We start from the raw sequence: 14,763 nt of genomic DNA, 5'->3' as shown, positions 1-14,763 counted from the left end.
TCTTCCTGCCCTAGGCTCACCTCAGTGATGGTGCGTGTGGGTGTGTGTGCACACACATAGTTTTTGTTTCTTTTTTTAGTTTTTTTTTTAAGCTGAGGGGATGGCTGAGGCGCTTGCTATATAAGGTGGAGCCATGATGTGGCCCCGTTGTCTGTTCCCTGAGTCGGTAGGACGTGGTTGGCCGTGGGCTGTGTCCCCCTCTGGGGAAGGTGTCCAGGTGTGTGAGGTGAGGTGAGCAGCCTCACTTGGGATCCTCCTGTCTCCGGTCAAATGAAGGCCGGTCTGCACCAGGCAGCCTAGGGACTCCGCTTCCTCACTTCCCATCTTAGAACGCCGTGAGGAAACCAGGAGGGACACCAACTTCCTGGCGAGTGTTTCTAAACCGAGCATGTCGCGAATATGCCATTGGTGTCTGGATTTGGAAAGAAAACATTTCTCCCTCCCACTCCCGTGGTGAGCGAGCCACATGTTCAAGCAGAGAAAATGTTTCTACTCAAACCAGCTTTCCTTGGAGCCCTTCAAGCTAGAGGCTGTATCTAGTTTTTCCTCTGGCGTCCATTTCCCTCCAAGGAGAAAAAGTGGTGGGTGACCAAGGCAGGTCCTGAGCAGAGACTGCTGGTACAGACCTGCCTTCATTGTGCAGACTTTTGCTGTGTGACCTTCGTCATGTACAATGGCCCAAGGTGTGACTGCGACCAGCGGGGACACTCATCCTCAAAGGGTTCGGCAACTGAACACCAGTACAAATAAAACTATACTCTATTTTGGCTAAAACTGGATATGGGTTACGGTAAGACAAAAGTATCGTGGTGTAGAACAGAGTGAACAGAGCCAAGGATGGGGTGCAAGGGATTTCATGACAGGAGTTGTTCTGTGAACCATGGAGCCAATCCTGGGCTGTGAACTAACTAGTTGTAAAGCTGATGTGAGGTAGATGCTAATAGATCAAGAAAGTGGACGTAGCATTTATAACAGCACCGCAAGCCTGTGTGCACGATTTGTTCTCAAAAGCTTGTACAGAGAAAGCAATAGATGAATTACCAGATAAAAGTATTTTGGTTTATGAACATAAAGAACACTATAGTCAGTATGTATATAGATACACCTAAGACAGTCACTCATCAGGGAAAGGCATTAGTGATAAGTTCAGGGTCTCCCGTATGCATAAGTGTTGCTTGAAGGAAATCAAAGCCCTTTCCCCTAGAGGAGTTTAACCGAGAGTGAGCCCACGTTAGAGTTTCCCGTTTCTCTCCCCATGTCTTCTGTTTCTTTGTAGCTAACAGTCTCTGGTCTGCCTACAGCTGTCTGTTGTAAGAATATGAGTTTGTGCCTCCCTGAATGCTGTCTTGTCTTGTCTGTCCCTGTCTCTCTGTCCCTCACAAAAGTCCATTTCTCTGTCTTTTATTGAAAAGCACAGAAAGCATCCCATGGGGGAAAGAACGAGGGATGCTTTACAGAAGCCCTTAAGGGAGGAAACTTTGCCTGGTGCACACAAACCCTCTCTTAACCTAGGCAACAAACACCAGGCAAAGGTTGTCAAGCAATTCCTGTGTGCTGCTGCCGGCGTCTGGTCTAGATTACATAAGGTCCCTTTCAACTATTTGCTGTGTCCAGCATTTATTACCGTAACATACACGTACACATGTGCATTGCCCTCTGGGAGGGAGTGTGGAAGAGTACATAGCTTAAGATTAAAGCTGTGTTTTAGCTTGGTTGTAACAGTTGGTTACATTAGGAACTGCAGAGTAAGTAAGATTGATTGTTACGTGGTTCCCTTAAAAGCAGGTAAACAAACAGAGTACACAGAACAGATCCATCCTAAGTCTTAAGAGACCTCAAGATGTACTATTAACTAAGCCGTGAGATCCAGCAAAGTTCCAGGCTAAGAACACCGGGATATTTTCATAATAACGTATCAGCACCATTTAATCCCCTTGTGGTGACGCCGAGGGGCACTTAGCTCAGGTGTGCATGAACGGTGGTAAAATCTGATCCACGTTCTGAGTAGCCACTGGTGGGATGCTGTCTTTACACAGAGTGCTTCATCCTCAGCGAGGCAGCTTGCCTCTGAGATACACGCAGTTACGAAGTCTTTATCATGGGAGCATGTAGCTGCGTCTCAGCCTTGACACAGTGACGTCTTGGACAGAATGAAGGCTGGGGCAAGCTGTGTGGCTCTCAGGACAGAGTGCAACATGAGCTTGCAGACGTCTTACTCAGGATTATCGTGAGGTCGGCATCAGAGCCTGAAACCTAGCTGGGCACTGCTTAGCAAGGACCTTAGAGGCAGAGCTGTGGCCAGGCAGCCATCCCACTGAGACCCAGGCACCAAGGTCCCACTGCTCTGTTCAGCTCCAACGAATCTCTGCTACTGACCCGGAAGTCCAGCTCTTTCCCTGGCCGGCCCTGTGGTGATTTATGCATATGGGAAATGGGAGAAGGACAGGATGAATGGCGTGCTGGTTTGCAGCCTAGGCTTTGAGTGCATCCCTGAGTTTGGATCCCTCCTGCCTCTGCATGGCGTTGGGTTATTTCCAAGTCAACTTGGAGGCTGAGGGTCTGTTCTCAGCACTCATGTGTCTGTGGGGTCTGAGGTACTGTATGTGCGATCATACCCTGAGCCCCTCAAGCCTTCCACAAGTGCTGGAGCTGGCCTGGTTACTGGGGTTGGCTGGTAAGAACAGACCATGGACACACAGACAGCAGGGTACTTGTCACCTCCTGACCCAAGTTTGCCTTTTCTAGTCCTTTCTAAATGTTTGACTTTGGGAAAATCCTTAGGGAACTCTGTGGTGTTAGCAATCCCCCAGGTATCAGAAATTTGATTGAGGTTAAATTTCACATCTGATATTTCTTACCAATAATCATTATGCTTAAAATTAGGGGCCTTGGGATGTAGCTCAGTTGACAGAGTGCTATCCTAGTATGCATCAGGCCCCAAGTCTCATGCCCAGAGCTTCATAGTACAGCGTGGTGATACACACTTAGGAACTTAGTCATCCAGAGGTAGGGGCAAGAGGGCCGTGAGTTCAAGGTCATCCTCAACTACTTAGGACTTTGGGGATAGCCTGAAATTCTCTCTTCCATCTGTCTCCTCATCCATTCATGGTGCTCTCTCTCTCCTCTTCCCTCCCTCCCTCCCTCTTGGTTACAAAACACCAATCAAATTATGTATGAGGCAATCTATAAGATAATTCAGCAGCGTCTTTTAAAGGAGTTGAATTCGTCAAAGACAGACAGTGACACTGCTCCAGTCTGGGTGCAGGTGAAGGCTAGGACACTCATGGAGTGCAGAGACATGGACTGGACCAGGACAAGAACAATGAACAGAAACTGATAGCATTTGGATATGGCGGGGCAGTGAGTTCTGTGCCATTCCCCAGCATCACAGTATGCAGTCCTGTGAGACGAGATGCTGACCCCGTGGAAGGCAGGTGGAGGGCGTCATTCTCTACGTGTAAAATTGCTTCAGAAAAGCAGTTAGCAAAGGAACAACTCCCAGGTGCCTGGAGCTATTTTCCCCCATTCTAGATCCTCCCCAACTTAAAAAAGAAAGCAAAGCAAAACTAAAATGAATTTCGGTGCCCCCCAGGCAGGGGGTAAGCCACTCACTCTCCTTCTGTCTTCTCGTTTCTCAGACAAAGTTTACATGGGGCCAGGGCAGCTGTACCAGGATCTGCAGAACCTACTGCACGACCTGAATGTTGTCGGCCAGATCTCGCAGCTGATAGGAAACCTCCGGGGGAGCTATCAGGTAAGCAGGGCCTCCGGGATGGGACGGTGCCTGCCGAGGTGCCTGCCGGCTTCCAGATCTGTGAGCACGGCTTCGTCCCTCAGTTCTCCAGGATGGAGCAGTCCCAGCTGGGCTCTTCTGCTGTTTGGGCCCTTGTGGCTTTTTGATTATGTCAACCCCAGGGCGTTTGTAGCCAGTCATGAACACAATGGCGTCTCCCTGGGGTTTCCATGCCAGAGCTCTGTTTTTTTCTCTTCTTCTAAACTTGGGTTCAAGAAAATTGTGTTGGCTCATGCCTGTAATCACAGCCCTTGATAGCATGAGGCAGGAGGATGGCCCGGGCTACATCGTTCCGGGCCAACCCAGGCTACAGTGAGACCTTGTCACAAAACAAAGCAAAGGCAACAAAAGCCAATAAACGTGTTATTCCTCTGTAGAACTTAAACCAGTCAGTAGCCCACGACTGGACGTCTGGCTTACAGCAGCTGATCCTGAGGAAAGAAGATGCGATCAGAGCCGCCGACCGCTGCAGGATTCAGTTACAGCTCCCGGGAAAGCAGGACAAGTCAGTAACCTTAAAGCAAAAGCGGGGAGGTCTTTGTCAGATGTGTTTTCTGGCCCGGTGCTTCATCACTCGGTAGACTGTGCAGACTAAGTGTAGGTGGTATCGGCAGTCTGTAAAGGGAATGTACCTCTTTTCCGGCAGGTCAGGGCGGCCCACGTTCTTCACCGCTGTGTTCAATACGTTTACCCCCGCCATCAAGGAGTCCTGGGTCAGCAGCCTGCAGATGGCCAAGCTGGCCCTTGGTAAGACACAGGGTTTAGCTGACTGGGCATGCTCTGTTAAGAAAGGGATGTTTCAGGAGCGTCAGAGAGGTCATGTGACTATGCATACACCCGAGAGGGTAAAACCAGGGCAGAGAGAAAACTTCCCATGGCCTGGGAGCATAGCTCTAAAGTGGGAAAGTTAGGTTACAAGATCGTATTACAACTCAGGGCCTGCAGAACACACCAGTGGCCTCTTCTATTGTGGCATGACATTCTTGTAGCCCTGGTCTGGAGCCTGAAAGCCCGGGCATGGGAAGTTTTCGAGGAGGGGAAAGGGCACAGCATCTCAGCCTCTGTGCTAAGCCCCTCCTATGACAGGCAGTGCAGTATATCAAGTCATGTCACTCAGGACTCCCAGCTTGAAACATCAGTCCTGAGGTTTTCCTTTGGCTTAGATGAGGCTTTAGATGAGGCTTTAGATGAGGCTTTAGAACCGCTTGCTGGTTCATCTTCCCTTTTTAGGTAGGTGGGTGGGTGGGTGGGTGAGTGGATGGATGGATGGGTGGGTAGGTAGGTAGGTAGGTAGGTAGATGAGAAATGATAGGAAGGTTGGCAAATTGACAGATAAACTAGAATAAGGTAGACAGAAGGTTGGTATGATATGTAACAGGGAGTCCCCTGGCCTGACTGAGGACAGGGACATAGCTCTTTGTCCCCTCCTGGGTGATTCACTGGGTTGTGCCTCTACAAGCAAAGGGATGACGCCTTGTAAAATGACATGAGGCTAAGCTCTCCCCTGTGTTCACTCAGGGGTAAGGTGGCCACTTTCTTTAGGAGTAAATCACGTCTTCATGTTTATGAATGTTTTAATGAATCTGCGTGGGCCCAGCTTTTTTCGCTGGTGCGTTCAGTTCGGGAGCAGACAGGGAGCGTGAGGCCCCATGGCATGCTGGCAGGCTGCAGCAGTGAGTGGTCTCCTCCCCCAGTCCCCTCACCACCCACACCTCCAGTTAGGGAGAGGAAGGCAGTGTTGCTTCCCAAGATAGAATCATTCTTGCTCACCCGCTGTGGAGGGTGGGGTACAGCTGCTGGGACATGACGGGCATTCACCCCAGCAGCTCAGCTCGGCTCTCTCTGAATGTGCCCGCAGAGGAGGAAAACCACATGGGATGGTTCTGTGTGGACGACGATGGCAGCCTCGCCAAGAAAGAGACACACCCTCTCCTGGTGGGACACACGTCTGTGATGGTGGCCAAGCAGCCAGAGTTCAAGGTGAGGATCCCGGGCGGTGCCCGCTTTGGCAGAGGACTTACTTGGGGAGCGCTAGTGTTGGACCCTGTCACTCTAGTTAAGAGGAAATGCTTTGTAGTATTGGAGATGGTTGCTGGGAGCCCGCCAGTGAGGCCCAGCCACTGTCTGAGTGGCGTACTGCTGGCTAAGGTTATCGGAGGCCCCATGCCCACAGTTCCAGCATCTCCCTCCTCTGTGATGCCCCAGCTCGATCAATAGTCCCTCTCTATAGAGGTCAGGACTCTGATGCCTTTCTCAGCATGAAGCAGTGTGCTCTTTCTCTGCCGGAGTGGCAGACACCAAGGCCCCATGCCACTGACAAGGTACTGAGTCTTTAAGAAATAACTTGACGCTGTTGTCTCTCTCCTTCATTCCTGGCCCCTAATCGACTTCATGGGGACTATCCTGTCCCTGGCTCAAGAGAGCAAGCCTGTGGAAGCCTCGGAACCCTTGCCCCGTGAAACCACACAGCTCATGTGTTAGGGAGGCCATCAGACATGGCGTCAGCTTCCCTGCTCCTCACTGGGTGCTCCTGGCTGACTTGGCATGTCCAGCTGGCTTTGACCTGGTTGAGGGCGTTCTAAGGCAAAACCACTAAAGGACCTTGGGAATTCACTCTTGCAAAATTAACACAGTTGGCCGTTTGTATCCCTGGGCTGGAGCCGATGGTTCAGCCAACCAAGGATGGGAAACATTTTGAGTCCACGGCGTTGTGTTCCATTGCAGATCGAATGTGCAGCTTATAACCCCGAGCCTTACCCAAGCAACGAAAACCAACCAGCGTCACCCTACACGGCGCGTGGCTTCCTGTGGGTAAGCACCTTTGCTCGGCGCTAGGGCCGACTGACGAAGAGCTGGCAGGTGGCTGAGGGGAGCTGAGCGGAGACTACCAGGTTAGGTTTCCAAACAGCACTCCTAGTGAGGTTTGGACCTGGGCTGTTAAAATGTTGGCCTCTGCCCCTTTGCATCTGAGACTTCTACAGTGGAATAAAGGCCCAAGATAATGAACTTAGACGCCGTGAGGTGGCTTGGGCACGTCATGCGCTGGTGTCTCACCACACTGGCTTTCCTAACCTTCCAACACATCACTGGCTTTTCAGCCTGGTGTCACGGCTGGGAAGAATTTGTCCTACACCAAACCCAGACTCCAGGCAATGCTCAGACGCCTGGATAGTGCACACCAGAAGATCGTCCCTGGGCCTGGTCCCTGGCCTCCGGCCCCTCCCACTTCCCCTCTCAGCACACCCCGCTCTGAGTTGACACCCTGTGCAGGCAGAGCTACCGGTCAGAGCTGTCACTAATAGTGTCCCGAACCGAGCAGTGAGGCCGGCTGCCCTTTCAGTGTCTGCCTGGGGGCCAGTGGAGCCGCTGTGCTCCTGGGTGATAGATCCCTTCTGCAGATTCCTAGCTGCCACTGCTTGGTGCACACAGACACATGCATGCAGGCTCGCAATCACCCATGACTGGGGGACCCGATGGCTGGACCTCCTTCCAGCAGGGTGCGCGGGGCTCCCTTGTTTGTCGTGTGGAATGCATTCAGGAGAGCATGGAAGGTACGGAGCACGCTCCGGTTTGGAGGGAGGAGCACACAGTGTGCTCCCTGATCGCACACAGTGTGCCCCTGGAATGACCTCCTTCGGGCTGGGTTCCTTCCAGGTTTTGCCTCTGGAAAGGCTTGTCTTTTCACCAAGGACAAGTGCCAAGGCCCCGTGATGCCAGCTTACTTAACACTGGCACTAATTTGCTCTTCAGCACATTATGACGTGATTGTGTGACCAGGCCCTGCACTCGTGTACGGAATGAGCATCTGGTGTTGGATGCGTGTACTTGCCGCTTTGAAAATAAAGTTGTGCCCGTGTTACTGAAAACTTAAAACGCCAAATTTAACACGTCGAAAAGGAAAATGTGCTCTCTTGGGAATCCTTTCGCCCCGTTTGCTTTCTCTGAGCGTGTCTCACCCATGAAGATCAGTACCTGCTTGACGTCACACCCTCTCTCCCTCATCTCCATCTTAGATCGGAAGCTGCAGCAATCAGATGGGTCAGGTCGCCATTGTCTCCTTCCAAAGTTCCAACCCCAAAGTCATCGAGTGCTTCAATGTGGAGTCACGCATCCTGTGTATGATTTATATCCCTGCGGAGGAGTCAAAGCCCCAAGAGCCCGCTGACGCCAAGGACCCAGAGGCCACAGCCTCGAGAGCACCCCACGTGCCCACCATCTGCCTGGGCACAGAGGAGGGAAGGTAGAGAACACACACCGTTTTAGTGACTGTCCTCGGTGCAAGACACGTCACCTCCACGCTGGGGAGGGCGAGGTGCAAGGGGGAGACCAGGCCTGTGATAATCAGTCTCATAAGAGATCTGATAGTATTTTGTTTATGGTTTTTTTGTTTTTGTTTTTCGTTGTTGTTGTTGTTTTTTAAGGGAAAAGCTCCCTACTGCTTGCCCCAGTTTCTGTTAATTCTTCTTTAAAAAGACAACTCTTGTTCCATTTTGGAATAAAGCAACAGTATCTTACAATCATGCGGAACTTTAACTCCACTTAATGGAAAAAAAGTTAAAACTAACATTCTAAAATTTATAGGAAAAGAATGAATTATGACCGTGAGCTCTCACTTTAAGCCCTAAGAATGTAACCATAATGGTCGTGGGCTTTTTTTTTTTTTTTTAACGTGGTCCAGTGTGTGTTAGCGAGGGTTGGGGAAGGAGGGAGGGAGGTGAGGAGGACCTGTGCCACTCGCTGATGCCGACCGGCGCCGGGTCCTCTCTCAAGGTCCTCTCCCGGGGTCCTCTCCCGGGGTCCTCTCCCGGGGTCCTCTCCCGGGGTCCTCTCCCGGGGTCCTCTCCCGGGGTCCTCTCCCGGGGTCCTCTCTCGGGCGCAGCAGGCCCGTTAACGCGTGCCCCTCCGTTTGCAGCATTTCCATTTACAAAAGCAGTCAGGGCTGCAAGAAGGTGAGGCTCCAGCACTTCTACACGCCCGACAAGTCCACAGTCATGAGCTTGGCCTGCTCCCCGCACGGCCTGTACGCAGGCCTGGTCAATGGGTCTGTAGCCAGCTACACCAAGGCTCCAGGTAACCACCCACGCTCGGCTCATGGGGGATGGGGGCTGTCACCCCCGTTTCCAAACCCGTGTGACTCGCTCCTTTCCGAAAAGGCACTGAGGGGCCCATGGGACCTTTTTCTAAAGTTGGTTTCCAGGGGCTTCCTCCTGTTCCACGGTGACTCGGGTTAACCCAGAGCAGCCTCAGGGCCCCACCCGGTGCTGTTGGGCACACTAAATCTCCCACGTTCTCCAGGGCTTTCCTCCATCACTCAAGCCTTTTACGTGGGGGTATGACAGTCCCCCAGGGATGGCTTCTCCATCGGTGATCTTTCCACGTGGCGCCCTCACAGTCTCAAACACCGAGCCCAGCCCTTACCACCTCAGAGGCTCTCGGCTCTCGTGTGTGCCCCTCACCCTCCAGCCCTCCTACAGCATGGCGGTACTCAGCTAGTCATCCCGGAGGGCTCTGATGGAGACAGAAGAGTCCTGCCCAGGTCACATCTCTCCTCCAGAGCCCCCTCCTGCCTCCCTGCCTGTCTGGCCCCTCTGTGGCTCTCCCAGCAGATGAGAGGGCAAAGCAGCCCCACACTGTCCTTCAGACTTTGGGAACCCATCTTGTTGTGGGTGGGACACTGTTGCTCTTGTCGGCTCTTGTCACAGGCTTCAGCTGCTGCCTCAAGGAAATGCCTTTCCAGGGACGTCCTTGCCGCTGCACAGCGTGACAGGCATGCTCACCAGATGCCCAGGTTGACCCCATAGCCTTACACACCTGTCCCCAGAGCTCCCCAGAACTGGCCCCAGGCCGTATGCATGCACCTCCAAAGCCACCCTACTGAACCCCTACATGTCCCAAGGGGGGAGTCTCATTGCCATTGTCTCCAAAATAAGATGTGGGGTTTCTGGCCCCAGTGCTTTCTGAATATTTGTTAGTGAGCTTTCAAAATGGCCAGTGACTTCCTTGCCACCCTACGGAGCACTGTCAAGGACAAATACTATCTGGGGACCCCTTTTGCCCACCATTGCTGGGCCTTGCTGTCTGACTCTGCACCTTGTGTTCTCCCGGCCTCTCTTTGATCCCACATTGCGTGGGGATATTGATTATTTATTTGAAAGTTGGCAGGGAGGTGGTTCTGGGGGATTGTAACAGGTCTTCAAGATTTCAGAAGGTGACATCCAGTTTACTATGGGTGTATGTGAGCTTTTAAACAACTCTTGGTGCAGTTTGCCTAAGTTAGATTAAAAGTATGCTATCAAAACTTACATAGTGACTTAGAACACAATTCCATTTCACCTTGACTTACTTCATCATCTTGAATGGATCAGAGACTGAACTGAGCCCTGTGCTTGCAAATAGAGCAGAAGCCTGGCCCCATAGTCATGTCCCCAACCCTTTCTTCCATTTAAAATCCACTAGTCCCCTTCCTGTTCCATCGGATTTTTGTGATATTTTGGTTTCACCCCATTTTGTTTTCTTTGCTTACCCTTAGAGACAGCACACGCTCAGGGAATTTTGTATAATCTTGGTTGGGATTTTTGTTTTTTAAGTTTTTTTTTTTTTTTTTTGTCTTACTTCTCCATTGCCATTACTCTGGTTTATGCTCCCCTGTCCATGATGCCCTGTCTTTCAGATTTCCAGTTGGGTATCCTTGATCCTTCCCCCTTGGCCATCTGGTTTTCTTCATTCCGTGTGTGTTCATCTCTTAAAGGATTAATCCCCATCTCTGTGCAGTCTGACCAGCCCAGCCCTGTACTGTGTTATATAGGATGCATCATGGCGCACAGCGTCTCCGTAGTCCCAGCCTTCCTGATGTGTCTTTAGCCCCCTGAGCACTGTGGGTCGGCCTGGGTGGTAGAGCCTAAGGTGGGCGGGGCATCTTTACAGAGCCTGTCGTAGGTCTGTTCTTGGTCGGAGACTGTGGGCTTCCCAGACAGAGTGGACAGTTGCTTTGGAGTGGGGCTTGGAAACCTGGGACTTGATGGGAAACTTTGAGTTTGTGAGGCCATGGAACTATCAGTATTGTTAGCTTATGTACAAAGTCTGGCTATAGAGCAGGTGACCTGCCTGGCAGCTCTGGCCTCAGCACAAACCCAGGAAGAAGCTGTCTGGGGAGGCAGTCCTATTGGCCCAGATTTACACACTTTCAGATTGCACGTGGCCCTCCCAGGGAGACAAGAGCACAGTATCTAAGGAAGGGAGAGCTTGCTTAGCCAGAAATTGGCCAGAAAACAGAGGCCAATTGTTGGGAGTCTAGTCTTAACCAAAGCAAAATATCCAAAGTGGGTTATCCCACCTTCGATCTTGGAGTTCCTGTTTCAAAGGAACCGTCCCGTTCATCCACAGCACCAAGTTCTTCTGGCAGCCTTCGGGCAGGGTTCTGTCTCGTCCGCATTCTCATGCCATGCTTGCCCCGGGAGTGTATTCCTTCACAGGTACAGGCTGTGGTGTGGTGAAGGGCTGTGAGTACCACATGGGAAGGATGTTTGTATGAATGTTAGGACAGGTGAGGGAAGGGAGGTGTGTGTGTGTGTGTGTGTGTGTGTGTGTGTGTGTGTGTGTGTGTGTGCATGTGGCTGTGTGCACACCTGCATTTCTGTGTGCATGCATGCATGTATGTGTGCACACTTGTATCTAACCATATACGGGCCCAGTGCACCTGCTGCATGAAAGGTAGCCCCGGCTCGGGGGCAGAATTCCCATCGAAGGTGCTTTGTAACAGGAAGCACCGCACAGCAATCAGAGATCACTCAGTTGCCCACCTCTGCCTAACAGCCAAGCCCAGCTTCCTTTGCTCGGAGATTTTTTACTCAGAGGCTCAGGGGTCCTGGTCTGACAGAAAAAGCTGAGGCCTTGCTTCCTCTGCACTAAGAGAACACGCGCTCACGCACGCACACATGCACACATGCACACACGCACGCACAGAGCAGGGAAGCCACACTTATGATCTAATTACCTTCAGACTCCTGGGGCTTAATGAATGGCTAGGGTGAAGACTGGAGAGGTAAATACTTAGAAGACAGCCCCATCAGTCGCTTTAAACCTTGCTTTCCGTCTGTAGGGTCGCAATGCTACCGATGCATCCTTGAGTCCTGGTAGAACTAATCCATCATGGATCTCTGTAACTTTTTCAAACTAAAATACGTTTCGGCTTCCTGGGGGTCAGGGAAGAAGGGAGGCATTTGAAGAGCAGAGCCCTTGGCTTAGTTTTGTTATTTTCACCTCCAGTGAAGACGCGCTCCCCTTGAGGTGCTGTACACATCACTGTTTGCTTTGACTGCATAAGCATCTGCCCTGTGATTTTTGGATACAGTCCTTCTGACACAAGCAAGTCAGTTCACACATTACCACCGGGCCACAGTGGCGTCTGCGGGACCGTGTGGCAGACCCTTTTTACGTATGCACTTCAGTTTTAGTTCCTGGAATGAGGCTTGAGGCTTGAGGCAGCACTGGCCCATCTTACAGATCGAGAAACTGATGCTTAGCCCAGAGCTAGTGGGGAAGGTGTCTAGAGACGTGCCAAGTAACGGCACACCTTGCTGAGACCCGTAGGAAGCCGTCCACCCTGCCTGCCGTCTTCTGTGTCTTCCATGTGTTACAGGGCCGGTACTTGAGTTGTGGTTTGCAGTGACGTGTGGCCCCGTTTGCCTGTCCCCGTTCACAGTTGCCTGAACCCAGGGGAAACTAAACTTATTTTCTTTCTAGATGGATCCTGGAACTCGGAACCCCAGCAAGTGATCAAGTTGGGTGTCCTGCCAGTCAGAAGCCTTCTCCTGGTGGAGGGCGCGCTGTGGGCAGCCTCGGGAGGGCAGGTGTTCATGGCCAGCGTGGAGACTCACACCGTAGAGGTGAGCGCTGTCAGACATACCCTGCTGTTGCAGCCTGCGGTAGGCAGGACGAAGCCCGGAAGCAGCTAGGCTTTCCACAGGAAAGGGTGGTGCACTCAGGGGCTGGGTGGGAAACGAGGGCACTCGGGGGCTTTGCTTAGAAAGATAAGATTACCTAGAAAATCCAACTCACCATTTCCTAACCGCGTCTCTGGGGCATAGTCGCTCTGTGTTTACCTGCTCTCTGAGTCAGTGAAGAGACACCAAGACCACAGCAAGAAGGAAATCTTCTAACTGCGGCTGGCTCTCAGTTCCAGAGGCTTCTTAAGCATGGCAGCGTGCAGGCAGACATGGGGCTGGAGAAGGGGCTGAGGTCCGCAGGAAGAGAACTGGCTTGAGCTTCTGAGGCCTCAAAGCCCCACCCCATAGTGACTCGCTTCCTCCAACAAAGTCACATCTATTCCAACTCCAGTAGAGCCACACCTCCCCATAGTGCCACTCCCCAGGGCCAACTATTCAAACACAAGACTCTGTGGGCCGCTCCTCTTCAAACCACCACTCCTGCTAAGTCGTGGAAAGATTGCTTTAAAGATGCCTTCGATGTAGTCTGGAGGGACACCAGAAAATCAGGGCTTGACTGTGCTATCCTTTCTCACCAGTGGGCCAGGGGACTCGTCCTGGCATGCAGGAAGAACTAGCCAGCCATTCTGGAAGCCAGCCCAGCCTTCCCAACCCCCAAAACCTCCCTGTATGTGGGACCTTCAGCAGGATTAGTGTGGGGACCACTCTGCCGTGGAGGAAGGCCTCTCACACAGATCTTAGCATAGCTGGAAAGGACACTGGGACTTAGCATCATAACCTTACTTTCACATCGGATACTTCGTACACAGGCACCAAACCATTCGTTTTCAGATTTGGGGAAGTATTCCTTGTACATATGACCAGGGATTAACGGACTTAGCATACAACGAGGTCTTCCTAGACAGGAAGGAAGAGGCCAGCAACCCAGTAGAAAGTGTCCAGAGGGCCTGAGAGGCAGGGAAGGCAATACGTCACACACCCCACAGCCTGGGTGGCAACAGTGCGGCTTGCACAGCAGGGTGGTGTCTTGGGAACAGACTTTATTTTTAGAGCCACGTCAGGTTCTTGGCAAAACTGAGCCGAAAGTTGAGAGAGAGCGATTGCAGCACCTCTGTACCCCCCCCACACACCACACACGCCCCTTTCCCGCCCCTCCCCATGTTACGAGGACCAGAGTTGATATTCCATCCGCAATATACACTGCTCTCCACTTACGAGGTGGTGCAGAGATCAGTGACCCATGCCCACTCCGGCAGCAAACACAGCCATCCCCTCTCTAAGACCCTCTGTGTGCCACTGGCCTGTTCCTCTTTCCCAGTGTGTGTAAGCTCAGACCTTTTAGGCTCTGTTTTTCAGAATTTCAAGGGTACAGTAATTGGAAGCCGGGGGGCGAGGGCAGGGGAGGGACTAGTTAAGCACAAGCCCACTACACAGCATTGAAGCAGGGGAGTGCAGGCTGTGCGCAGGCCTGTCACTCACTGGAGAAAGGAGGTCTGTCCAGGTCGCCCGTCCCATGTCCCAGTCTGTATGTTTGCAGCTCACAGATGTATTGTTTGTTTACCCTTCACTGCGCCATTGGTATTTTCTAGCTATATCTTATACCACGTGTTATACTGGTTGCTCATTCCCAGTCACCCCATCTGTCTTAAACCTTCTCTCACCCAGCCCGTCCCTATGTAGGCTCAGGACACATTGGTTTGTTTCTGTTTTCATCCTTTGGGGGGTGGGGTAGTTTTGTACGACCGCTCAGCAATCTCCAGGACTTCAGTGTCAAACTGCCATCACCACTGGCCTCAGAAAACATTCGCAGGCCATCTTTGGTGGGGTTTACCACCTTACCAGAGCAGGGCTTCAGGCCGTTCTGCTAAGAGTTCACACGTCACACTTTTAGACGTTGTTCCGACACCTGTTTCAGGACATGCATTGGTGGCATGTGCTGTCCTCTCAAGGAGAGAGTGATGCAGAGAACCCGGGGAGGTTTTCCTGCTGGGAGTAGATCCCGGGGCCCCATGCGTGTTCAGCATC

The 14,763-nt window shown here is 51.9% G+C and overlaps 1 protein-coding gene across 2 annotated transcripts in view; it reads left to right on the top strand.

Moving 5' to 3' along the window:
• Arhgef10 (Rho guanine nucleotide exchange factor 10) overlaps nucleotides 1–14,763 on the top strand; it is an 89,784-nt gene that overhangs the window by 60,038 nt on the left and 14,983 nt on the right. For both annotated transcript variants that reach the window (XM_032918949.1, XM_032918950.1), the window contains 8 exons: nucleotides 3,639–3,754; nucleotides 4,171–4,298; nucleotides 4,440–4,540; nucleotides 5,652–5,773; nucleotides 6,518–6,604; nucleotides 7,807–8,033; nucleotides 8,706–8,863; nucleotides 12,536–12,678. In XM_032918949.1, coding sequence (XP_032774840.1) covers nucleotides 3,639–3,754; nucleotides 4,171–4,298; nucleotides 4,440–4,540; nucleotides 5,652–5,773; nucleotides 6,518–6,604; nucleotides 7,807–8,033; nucleotides 8,706–8,863; nucleotides 12,536–12,678 — 1,082 coding nt within the window. The remainder of the gene's footprint in view (nucleotides 1–3,638; nucleotides 3,755–4,170; nucleotides 4,299–4,439; nucleotides 4,541–5,651; nucleotides 5,774–6,517; nucleotides 6,605–7,806; nucleotides 8,034–8,705; nucleotides 8,864–12,535; nucleotides 12,679–14,763) is intronic.

This window comes from Rattus rattus, chromosome 13 (assembly GCF_011064425.1).
Source record: "Rattus rattus isolate New Zealand chromosome 13, Rrattus_CSIRO_v1, whole genome shotgun sequence".
Lineage (NCBI taxonomy): Eukaryota > Metazoa > Chordata > Mammalia > Rodentia > Muridae > Rattus > Rattus rattus.
Note: the sequence above shows the minus strand (reverse complement) of the source record. Positions and strands in the feature narration are given on the sequence as shown.